Raw genomic sequence first — 11,350 nt, 5'->3', positions numbered from 1 at the left:
GTGACGGAAGTCGCCTCCACTTCCGCCCATTCTGGGGCGGGGCTCGCTCCACGGCTTCTTGCTGCACTTCCGGTCTGCCCCGCCGCTGCCGTGGCTCCAAGATGATGGAGACCGAGCGACTCGGTGAGGGGGAGGGGGTGGAACGAAGGAGTAGTCAGGGGTGACCCCTTGACCTCTGATCTCTGACCTTCCCTCTGTAGTGCTACCTCCTCCAGATCCCCTGGATCTGCCCCTTCGGCCGGTGGAGCTGGGATGCACGGGGCGCTGGGAGCTGCTCAATGTGCCTGGGGCACCAGAGAGCACCGTGAGTGAATGTTGACCCTAACATTGACCTTCAAACCTCCTCAATTCTCCTTACTGTTGGACTCTAGCGTAACCTCATTCTTCTGTTTCTGGACTCCTGTCATCTGGGCCTGCCTTGTGCCGAACAGACCCCAGCCCAGTGGACCAGCTATGGGTTAGAGCTCATGCGTAGACAGAGCAGGGAGTGCTGGGGATACCTGAGCTCTGAGAATTACTTTTTCAAATGTGTCTTTTTTCTCTGGAGTCACCTTCTGTCTCTAAGCACCAAGGAACTGGTTGATGACTAGCCTTTGAGACCCTGCCTCATCCTTAGTTCTGGGCCCCCTTTCCCTAAGACTAGTGATTCTCAAATTTAAGTGTACCTTGTAATTAGTGGTGGGGATTTTTAAGAATACAAATTCCTAAACCCAATCCCAGAGATTGTGAAATTACCGTATTTTGTGTTGTATTGTAATGTATCAGTAATTGTTGTTGCTGGTAAATCAGTAGCAGGTAGTTTACCCTGGAAGACAGGATGATCTTTGGAAGATACTGTTTCTGCTTGGTTGTCCTATTTGGTCAGGAATGTCTGCTGCTTCTGATTTGAACACAAATTCTATCACTTTCTTTTTTTGTCTGTGTCTTATGCTCTATCTTTACCTAATGTTTCTCATCTTATCCTTTACCAGCTTCCCCACGGCCTCCCTCCATGTGCCCCAGATCTGCAGCAGGAAGCAGAACAGCTGTTTTTGTCATCTCCAGCCTGGTTGCCTCTGCATGGTGTGGAACACTCCGCCCGGTGAGGAGTCTGGACTAGGGAGGTAGGCCCCTGAAGAAAACTGGCACAGGAAAGAAGGAACACCTGAAAATTGTTTTCCTTTTCTGCAGAAAATGGCAGAGGAAAATGGATCCCTGGTCACTCTTGGCCACACAGGGGGCCCCAGTGCCCTCCGACCTTCAGGCCCAGAGACACCCAACCACAGGCCAGATTCTGGGCTACAAAGAGGTAAGAGGTCAGAGACCACAAGAAGCAGAGTAGGGAAGGGATCAGAGGCAATCTCAGCCTCACTGGGGTTGTGGTCTTTTGCCTCAGGTCCTGTTGGAGAATACGAACCTATCAGCCACCACCTCCTTGTCTCTTCGCCGGCCCCCAGGGCCCATCTCCCAGTCCCTGTGGGGGAATCCAACACAGTACCCTTTCTGGCCAGGTGACTTTTATGGAAATGGAATGGTAGGGGAGAGTGCCCTCAGTCTTCAGGAAGGGTTCCCCACCCATCTTGTAACTCCACCCCCGCACCCCATGAATCCCTTTTTGTCCACCCTCTCCCTAGGTGGGATGGATGAGCCCACCATAACAGATCTGAGCACTCGGGAGGAGGCTGAGGAGGAGATAGACTTTGAGCAAGGTGAGGTGGTGTGGGCATGGACCCTTGGGAGTGGGGCTGTGAGTCTCGGCCCTGATGAAGAGGGGCCCCAGCCTATCATAAGGCTGCTCCTTGCCCTTCTGTGTCTTTGAGACAATTAGGGAAAGGTATCCTTGTCATAACAGTCTTTACTGTCACCTGTCAGAAAGTTGTCCTAAGTATCCCATTTTCAGCATCTGTGCTGTTAATGGCATCCTGTAGGTTTGAGTAACGTGTGACTTGTGTGACTTTGTGTAGTAGTGGTGATTCTGTCTGTCCTTGTCCTTCAGATCTTCTTACTGTTCCGCCTGGCTTCAAAAAAGGTGTGGACTTTACACCAAAGGGTGAGTTTTAACTTTGAGATGGGGCGTAGAAGTGGTGCCCTTCTCCTGTAGAACAGAGATGGATATGACCAGGTTTCCTTTTTTTCCTTGCTCCTCAGATCACCCAGCTCCAGCTTCTGGCTTGCTCAGCCTCAGCCGTTTGCTGGAGCCTCTGGATTTGGGTGGGGGAGACGAGGATGAAACTGAGGCAGTTGGACAGCCAGGAATTCCCAGAGGGGACACTGTGTCTGCCTCCCCCTGCAGTGCTTCCATGGCCCGAGCAAGCAGCTTGGAGGACCTAGTGTTGAAGGTTGGTGGTTCTGGGCAGTTGAGGCAGGAAAGAAGGGGCCTTACTGGGGGGCTGAGGGTGAGGTGGGGTGGCTGGGTTGGTTGGGTCTAAGAGGAAGACGGGAGCATCTTTTGGGAGGGGTGGTAATGGAGAGCTATTTGACTGTATCTTTATCACTCCTTTCCACGGCTTTTGCAGGAAACATCCCCAGCTGTATCCCCTCCAGAGCCCCCCAAACCCCTGCCTCAGGAGCAGTGGGCGATTCCTGTGGATGTCACCTCCCCTGTTGGTGATTTCTACCGCCTCATTCCCCAGCCGGCCTTCCAGGTAGGCTGGCCTGGTCCTCACATCCTCACCTACCTCTTTCCCACTGTTCACTTCATTTCCTCTGCCAGCCCAGGCCAGATGCCTTCTAGGTCCTTCTTCGACCTCAGTCCTGGCCTTTCTTCACTCTGGCATGCAACTGCCACCTTGCACGCCCCAGGAGTAGGAGGCAGGAGGGTGGGTCCCTTTCCCTTCTCTAGCTGCCATCTGTTTCTCTCTCCCACAGTGGGCATTTGAGCCGGATGTGTTCCAGAAGCAGGCCATCCTGCACTTGGAGCGGCATGACTCTGTCTTCGTTGCGGCTCACACATCTGCGGGGAAGACGGTTGTGGCTGAATATGCCATTGCCCTTGCCCAGAAACACATGACTCGGTACAGGTCCCCTCCCCGGACTCCCCTTTCACCAGCTGGTCTGGGCTTCTCCCACACCCTTTCTGCTTGTTATCTCTTCCCCGCCTCTCCCTCCTCGTTGAGATGAGAGGTTTGGGGAGAAACGGAGACAGGACTAGAGCGAAGCAGGAGGGTGTGGTGGGGAGAGGGGTTAGAAGACCCGCGTCAGGTTCGGAAGGGGTTGGGCTACAGAGTTTCTGTGGGGTTGTGTCGTGAAGGAGAATGTGAAGGCAGTTTGGGGAAGATCGGGGACACGTGGGCTCTGGCATGCCTCTGGGAGGGCTCAGGGTGGAAGAGGCGTGCTGCCCGGGAGGCCTGTGGGGGTGCTGACCGGCTGACTTCATGTCCTCTTCCCAGCACCATTTACACATCGCCCATCAAGGCCCTGAGCAACCAGAAGTTCCGAGACTTTCGAAACACATTCGGGGATGTGGGATTGCTCACTGGGGATGTGCAGCTGCACCCAGAGGCCTCCTGCCTCATTATGACAACAGAGATCCTTCGGTGAGAGATAGGCACTCAACACGGGTGGATTTTTGGTCAGGAAGGTGAGGCTGCTTCAGACAGCATGTTCACTGAGAACAGGGTGGGGTCAGGAGCCCCTGGTGAGTCAGCCTGTGGCCTCTTCTTCCCAGCTCCATGCTGTACAGCGGCTCAGATGTCATCCGGGACCTGGAGTGGGTCATCTTTGATGAGGTTCACTACATCAATGATGCTGAGGTAGGAGGCACTGGGGCCCCAGGCTCTAGTAGTCCTCTCCTGTGGGCCTAGATCACACACCCTTGTGGACCTTACTGCCTTCTTTGCCCCCCAAATGGAACCCTGTGCGCATCCCTAGGGAAGAAGGGCAGCCCCCTCTGAGCTGCTGGTGAGTGGTGTTCTTTCTGTGTGCCCAGCGTGGGGTTGTGTGGGAGGAGGTGCTCATCATGCTCCCTGACCATGTCTCCATCATCCTTCTGAGTGCCACCGTCCCCAATGCCCTCGAGTTCGCCGACTGGATCGGGTGAGATGCGCGCCCTGGGAGGCTTGGGTGGATGGCACCATGGCTCTCCTTGGTTGGGGGAGAGGGTAAAGATGACCATAGCGAGGACAGTGGTCAGGTCTTGAGGGTGGAGAGAAGGAAGGGATGGGTTGGGCCATGTGTCCGACTCTAGTGGCTGCAGGACCCCACTTGGGTCCAGATCATTTTGTGCACTGGGAGAGGGGATGATGGGACAGCCTTCCAGTCTGGCTCCCAGATAAGTGAAGCCAGAGGGGGAATGTGATGGGATGTGCATCTCTCCTGCACCCTTGCCCCTGACCTGCTCTCTTCTCCCCACTCAGGCGACTGAAACGTCGCCAGATATATGTGATCAGCACTGTTGCGCGCCCCGTTCCCCTGGAGCATTTTCTCTTCACGGGGAACAGCCCCAAGACCCAGGGGGAGCTTTTTCTGTTGCTGGACTCCCGAGGCGCCTTCCACACAAAGGGGTAAGCTGGAGATGGGGCAGAGTCAGCGCTGTGACCCCGGGTGTGACTGTGATCACCAACCCGCCCCGTGTTCCAGGTACTATGCCGCTGTGGAGGCCAAGAAGGAGCGGATGAGCAAACATGCCCAGACCTTTGGGGCCAAGCAGCCCACGCATCAGGGGGGGCCCGCACAGGTGAGAACTTGGAGGCTTGTTACCTGCTACCACCTGTTTCAACTCTGTCCATTCTTCCTACGTTCTCCAGAGGTTTGGACTTGAGCTTTGAATACTGTTCAACTTGACATGACTTCACCTCCCCTTGCTTTGGCCCTGACTAGTTCAGGGACTCAGCCTTTGCCCCTTTCTGCCCCCTTTTGCAGGACCGTGGTGTATACCTGTCCCTTCTGGCCTCCCTCCGCACCCGCGCACAGCTGCCTGTGGTGGTGTTCACCTTCTCCCGGGGTCGCTGTGATGAGCAAGCCTCGGGCCTCAACTCCCTTGACCTCACCACAAGTTCAGAGAAGAGTGAGATTCACCTCTTCCTGCAGCGCTGCCTTGCCCGGCTCCGTGGCTCTGACCGCCAGCTGCCCCAGGTATGGATGGGGGTCTTGGAGACTGGTTGGGAGAGGATTCTCCACCACCTTCTTCCTGACCATGGGCCTTGGCTCCCTGCAGGTCCTGCACATGTCCGAACTTCTGCACCGCGGCCTGGGTGTGCACCACAGTGGCATCCTGCCTATTCTTAAAGAGATCGTGGAGATGCTTTTCAGTCGAGGCCTGGTCAAGGTACACACAGTGGTAGAAGGGGGACTCTTCAGCACTTGCTGTTTGCTCCAGGGCTACCCGGAGGGTGGAGGGGCAAGGTTTTAGAGAAGATAGCGTAGTGGTTAAGAACTTGGGCTCTGGGTCCAGACTGCCTGAGTGTGAATCCCCACTCCACTACTTACTCACTGTGGGACCTCAGGCAAATTCCTTCATCTTTCTGAGCTTTAGCTTTCCTGTCTTAAAATGGGGGTACACAAGATAGGTATGGCAGTATTCGGAAGAGAAACCCAAAAAGTTAGCAAGTGTCTGAAAAGTTAGTCATTAGAAAAACACAATTTAAGGGACGCCTGGGTGGCTCAGTTGGTTAAGCAGCTGCCTTCGGCTCAGGTCATGATCCCAGCGTCCTGGGATCGAGTCCCACATCGGGCTCCTTGCTCGTCAGGGAGCCTGCTTCTCCCTCTGCCTCTGCCTGCCATTCTGTCTGCCTGTGCTTGCTCTCTCTCTCTCTCTGATAAATAAAAAAAAAAAAAAAAAAGAAAAACACAATTTAAAATACTCAAGAAGAGATGACTTTACAGCCACAAGACTGCTAACATTTAGGAAACTGGCGAATGCCAGGTGTTGCCAGATGTCAGAGATGATAGGATTATAGGAATTCTCATATAGGTATAGCACATCTGGAGGGCACCCTGGCATTCTTGAGGCAAAACTATATATAATATACTCTTTGATCCTAAATTCTTTTTCTGGGTATATAATGCAAAGAAGTTCCTACCCTGGTCTGTGAGTGAAAATGTCCACTCTTCCTTCTTTTGTTGCCTGTAATCTTGTGGTAGGGTGCTGGTGGCACCAAGGTGCCATCACCAGAAGAGTGGTAGGGCATTGTCAGGGGCACACCCCCACATTGCTCTGCAGCCCCGAGCAACAGTGGATTTGGTATAACCACAGGGACTGGGATGGGTGTTGAAAACACTGTGGCAGAAAAGAAAACATGAGATACATGACTGCTGTTATGTTATTATTACTTTTCATTTGAGTACAGTTGACACACACAGTGTTACATTAATTTCAGATATAAAACATGGTAATTCTTTTTCTGATTATACAGTAGACGTAAGTTTACCTGGTATGCTGTGCTTACCACAAGTGTAACTCCTGTCTGTCACTATCCGTTGCTCTTATTAGTATCATTGGCTATATTCCTTATGCTAAACATAAGGATGCGTGTATCATTTTAAAATTTTTTTAGTGAGTTGTGAGAGAGGGGCAAAGGGAGAGAGAATCTTAAGCAGGCTCCATGCCCAGCACAGAACCCAACACAGGGCTGATAGGGCTTGATCTCACAACCCTGAGATCATGACCTGAGCCAAAGTCAAGTCGGAGGCTTAACCAGCTGAGCCACCCAGGTACCCTATCATTTATTTCTTGACTTAGGGTATAACTGCCTTTAACGTGGATTATATATTCATGCACTCAGAATAGGGTACAATCTGCAAGAATATAATCACACAGAAAGATACTCTACACCGGGATGATTGATGGTGGAGGGATGGGAGTGAGCTATGAGGGTTACAAGAAAAGAAGTAGAAGGGTGCCCGGGTGGCTCAGTCTGTTAAGCGCCTGCCTTCAGCTCAGGTCATGATCCCAGGGTCCTGGGATTGAGCTGCGTTGGGCTCCCTGCTCAGCGAGGAGCCTGCTTCTCCCTCTCCCTCTGCCTGCCGCACCCCCTGCTTATTTCTCTCTCTGTGTCAAATAAATAAATAAATAAAATCTTAAAAAAACAAAGTAGATAGTTAAATAGATAAAACAAGGAAAATACAGTGCTTACACTATGATTGGCCCTGAAAGTTAAATGAGATCCTGCGAGTTAACTGTCTGGGACTTAGCCTCGGCTACAAAGTAAGGTGCACTTGGCTAGGGTGGGGTGTGTATTGCACCACTTTGCTGAAGCTCTCTTCCCCCATTCCAGGTCTTGTTTGCCACAGAGACTTTTGCCATGGGTGTAAATATGCCTGCCCGAACAGTGGTGTTTGACTCCATGCGGAAGCATGATGGCTCCGCCTTCCGGGACCTGCTCCCTGGAGAGTACGTGCAGATGGCAGGCCGGGCAGGCCGGAGGGGCCTGGACCCCACCGGCACTGTCATCCTGCTCTGCAAGGGCCGTGTGCCTGAAATGGCAGACCTGCACCGCATGATGATGGTGAGCCGGGGTGGGATGGGCTGAGCTGGGAGGGTCCCAACTCCGGTTACTGGCCTAATTCTCTCTTCCAGCCCTCTTCCCCCTCCCCTTTCTTTGCATAGTTGACCCTTGAACAGTATAGGGTTAGGGGCACTGACCTCCTGCACAGTCAGATAGCCATGTACAACTTCTGACTCCTGGAAAACTTTACTAATAGTGTACACTATTGGCCTGAAGCCTTACTGGTAACAGATGATCAACACCTATATGTATGTTACACATATTATGTGTTGTATTCTTAAAATAAATCAACAGATAAGAAAATGTTATGAAGGAACTTATAAGAAAGAAAATACTCATAGGACTATACAGCATTTACTGAAAGAAATCCATGCATAGGGACACCTGGGTGGCTCAGTTGGTTGGACGACTGCCTTCGGCTCAGATCATGAACCAGGAGTCCCGGGATCGAGTCCCACATCAGGCTCCCAGCTCCATGGGGAGTCTGCTTCACTCTCTGACCTTCTCCTCGCTCATGCTCTCTCTCACTGTCTCTCTCTCAAATAAATAAATAAAATCTTAAAAAAAAAAAAAAAAAGAAATCCATGCATAAGTGAACCCATAAAGTTCAAACCCATGGTGTTCAAGGGTCAACTGTACTTTTTTCTTTTGCCGGGGAGAAATCAAGGTCAGAGTGAGCAGATCTGAGGATTAGACTATCATCTCTAGTTTATTGTCAGTGTGAAGACAGAGCCAGGTAGGACCTTGGAGAGTCTATTTAGTTTTCTTCCCTTATTTTGCAGAGGTGAGTAAGCGGTTTGTCTAAGGTCCTATGGTTGCAGAGAGGGGACGAGATCTGCTGGGAGTAGAACTGCTCCCTAAGGGGCTGGCTGGGGGGCAGCTGGTCCCCAGCCCCCACCCCCAGCTCCATCTCACTGGGTTCTCTGACCTGGCCCAGGGGAAGCCATCACAGCTGCAGTCCCAGTTCCGACTCACATATACCATGATCCTGAACCTGCTGCGGGTGGACGCCCTCAGGGTGGAGGACATGATGAAGAGAAGCTTCTCTGAGTTTCCATCCCGCAAGGACAGCAAGGTGAGGAGGTTGGGATGACCAGTATACTGGGCAGGCAGTTGGGACAAGGGAAGCCGGACTGGGAAGGGGCGGACATCTGGAGACCAGGGGGTGCAGGTGGGGACGGTGGGACACTGGGGACTGTCCTTTCACACCTTCCCCCACTTCGGCCCAGGCTCATGAACAGGCTCTAGCTGAACTGACCAAGAGACTAGGGGCCTTGGAGGAACCTGACACGACTGGCCAATTGGTTGACCTGCCTGAGTATTACAGCTGGGGGGAGGAACTGACAGAGACCCGGAGCCTGATCCAGGTGAGTGTTGTGGGGGTGATGGAGAAAGAGGGGAAGAGAATGCAACACTTTGGGTGCTCCTGAACCTAATCCCAGCCTAGTCTCTATGTCCGTGATGCTTCCTTCTCTCTCCCCACTCTTTAGCGGCGCATCATGGAGTCTGTGAATGGGCTCAAGTCTCTCTCAGTGGGAAGGGTGGTGGTCGTGAAGAATCAGGAGTATCACAACACATTGGGTGTGATCCTGCAGGTGAGGGTAATGGAAACTCGGACCCCGGGGGGAGTTGGAGTGAATGGGGAAGGAGCTGGGTTGGGAGGAGGGAGGAAGGAACCTCATCCCCATCTTCCCCACTTGGCTGGGGGCAGTTGTAGTCACAATGGTATACTCATATGCATTCTTGCTCTCCTTTCCTGTTGTTTTCCACTCGGTGCCTACCTCCTTGTCCGCCCCCAAAGACTGTTTTGACTTGGGTTACCAGTCCATACTGGTGGCTCTGCAGTTGCTTCATGATCACTGCCCGAGGGTGGGGATCTGCTCCCGATCTTTGATCTCCGCTCCTCATGTTGCCCTGGCCTGGCCTTCCCCATCTACCCTAGGTCTCCTCGAACTCCACCAGCAGGGTATTTACAACCCTGGTCTTGTGTGATAAGCCTGTGTCTGAGGACCCACAGGAGAGGCCACCAGCCACCCCAGGTGTGCCCTACCCCGATGATCTTGTGGGATTCAAGCTGTTCCTGCCTGAAGGTGAACATGGGGCAGATGTCCGGGTTCCTGACAGCAGTGTGGGCTGCTTGCCTGGGTTCATGGTAATGTTTGGTCCTGCTCTCCCCTTTTCACAGGACCTTGTGACCACACAGTGGCCAAGCTCCAGCCAGGAGATGTGGCCGCCATCACCACCAAGGTTCTCCGGGTGAATGGGGAGAAGATCTTGGAGGACTTCAGCAGGAGGCAGCAACCAAAATTCAAGTCAGGGATGCTGGGGGGGGGGATCCTTTTCCTGGGGAGGGACCATGTAACGGGGTATGGAGAGGTGCAGCTGGGGTGTAGGGGCTTCTGTGGAAGAAAAGACTCTGCCTTAGTTTTCAAGACTTTGCTCCTTCCTTAGGAAGGATCCTCCCATTGCAGCTGTGACCACTGCTGTGCAGGAACTGCTGCGTCTGGCTCAGGCCTACCCAGCGGGACCCCCTACCCTTGACCCTGTCAATGACCTGCAGCTCAAAGATGTATCAGTGGTGGAGGGGGGGCTCCGAGCCCGGAAGCTGGAGGAGCTGATTGGCGGTGCTCAGTGTGTGCACAGCCCTCGTTTCTCTGCCCAGGTAGGGTCTTGGATGCCAGCTCCCAAGCTGAGAGGTGGGGGTGGAGGGTGGGTTTCCCTTCTGGACCCCTGTACACTGGCCAGTCCCATCTCTGCCCTTGTCCTTGGTGCCCTCCTGCCCTGGGGCACGGGGAAGGCTAATGTGCTTCCGCTGGTGGCTCTCTGCAGTACCTGAAGCTGCAGGAGCGCGTGCAGATACAGAAGGAGATGGAGCGACTACGCTTCCTGCTGTCGGATCAGTCACTGCTGCTGCTCCCAGAGTATCACCAGCGAGTAGAGGTCGGAGGGGCAGCAGTGGGGGTTGGGGGGCTAGTGAGGGAGAAGATAGCAGGCTCCCAACACCTACCATCTTTCTTCAGGTGCTCCGAACCCTGGGTTATGTAGACGAGGTGGGCACGGTGAAGCTGGCAGGGCGGGTGGCTTGTGCCATGAGCAGCCATGAGCTGCTCCTCACTGAGCTCATGTTTGACAATGCTCTGAGTGCCCTGCGGCCGGAGGAGATTGCAGCCCTGCTCTCCGGCCTGGTCTGCCAGAGCCCTGGGGACCCAGGGGAGCAGCTCCCAAGCACCCTCAAACAGGTAGGGGACACCCAACCCACTTCTCCCCCTTGGCTGTGGTGTTCCCAATTCCCATCCCTGGGTGTTCTCCAGGTGATGCCTCCAGCCCTGTTAAGTGTCCCTAAGAGCTGGGATGCTGCCTTTCTTGACCTGGGACTCCCCACTCCTGGAGAAGGAAGGCAGGGTCTGAGCCTCTCCTTTCCCATCTGCAGGGAGTTGAACGTGTCCGGGCTGTGGCCAAGCGGATTGGTGAGGTCCAGGTGGCCTGTGGCTTGAACCAGACAGTGGAGGAATTTGTGGGGGAGCTGAATTTTGGGCTTGTCGAAGTTGTGTACGAGTGGGCCCGGGGCATGGTGAGTCACTGGGGTTTTGTGGGTGGCGGGGTGGGGAGAGGCTGCCCAGGTCTACCACATTCAGTCCTCACCCTGCTTCCCTTACAGCCCTTCTCCGAGCTGGCGGGGCTGTCGGGGACCCCTGAGGGCCTGGTGGTCCGCTGCATCCAGCGCCTGGCTGAGATGTGTCGCTCACTGAGGGGGGCAGCCCGCCTTGTAGGTGAGCCTGTGTTAGGTGCCAAGATGGAGACAGCAGCTACCCTGCTACGGAGGGACATCGTCTTTGCAGCCAGCCTGTACACTCAGTGAATGCCCTCTGTGTAAAAATGTAGTAATAAAACAGTAAACCACCTGTGTGTACTGGAGGTGCTGGGCA

The 11,350-nt window shown here is 53.8% G+C and overlaps 1 protein-coding gene across 2 annotated transcripts; it reads left to right on the top strand.

The window, feature by feature from the left end:
• The first annotated feature begins 12 nt into the window (after positions 1-12).
• On the top strand, positions 13-11,325 carry SKIV2L (Ski2 like RNA helicase). Of its 2 annotated transcripts, none has more exons than XM_032340801.1 (28): positions 13-123; positions 201-304; positions 972-1,081; positions 1,171-1,288; positions 1,376-1,490; positions 1,614-1,688; positions 1,976-2,029; positions 2,128-2,318; positions 2,496-2,624; positions 2,848-2,993; positions 3,369-3,515; positions 3,647-3,731; positions 3,908-4,014; positions 4,335-4,481; positions 4,558-4,654; positions 4,840-5,052; positions 5,135-5,245; positions 7,194-7,424; positions 8,362-8,499; positions 8,654-8,791; positions 8,918-9,019; positions 9,367-9,514; positions 9,610-9,736; positions 9,876-10,086; positions 10,254-10,364; positions 10,445-10,663; positions 10,855-10,995; positions 11,083-11,325. In XM_032340801.1, the coding sequence occupies exons 1-28, from the start codon at positions 102-104 to the stop codon at positions 11,281-11,283; spliced, it is 3,738 nt and encodes a 1,245-aa protein (XP_032196692.1). In that variant the 5' UTR covers positions 13-101; the 3' UTR covers positions 11,284-11,325. The 2 variants fall into 2 exon arrangements, with proteins under 2 accessions (XP_032196692.1, XP_032196691.1); XM_032340800.1 differs by having other exon boundaries at positions 8,915-9,019.
• The last annotated feature ends 25 nt before the right edge of the window (positions 11,326-11,350 follow it).

Source organism: Mustela erminea, chromosome 4 (assembly GCF_009829155.1).
Source record: "Mustela erminea isolate mMusErm1 chromosome 4, mMusErm1.Pri, whole genome shotgun sequence".
NCBI lineage: Eukaryota > Metazoa > Chordata > Mammalia > Carnivora > Mustelidae > Mustela > Mustela erminea.
The sequence above is the reverse complement of the archived record's forward strand: the minus strand, read 5'-3'. Positions and strand labels throughout refer to the sequence as shown.

What these genes read in the sequence shown, in the direction of transcription:
- SKIV2L (XM_032340800.1), top strand. Translation starts at nt 102, where the DNA reads ATGATGGAGACCGAGCGACTCG. An exon ending in ATGACAACAGAGATCCTTCG is followed by an intron (nt 3,516 to 3,646) that starts GTGAGAGATAGG and finishes TCTTCTTCCCAG; the next exon opens with CTCCATGCTGTACAGCGGCT. An exon ending in AGTATCACCAGCGAGTAGAG is followed by an intron (nt 10,365 to 10,444) that starts GTCGGAGGGGCA and finishes ATCTTTCTTCAG; the next exon opens with GTGCTCCGAACCCTGGGTTA.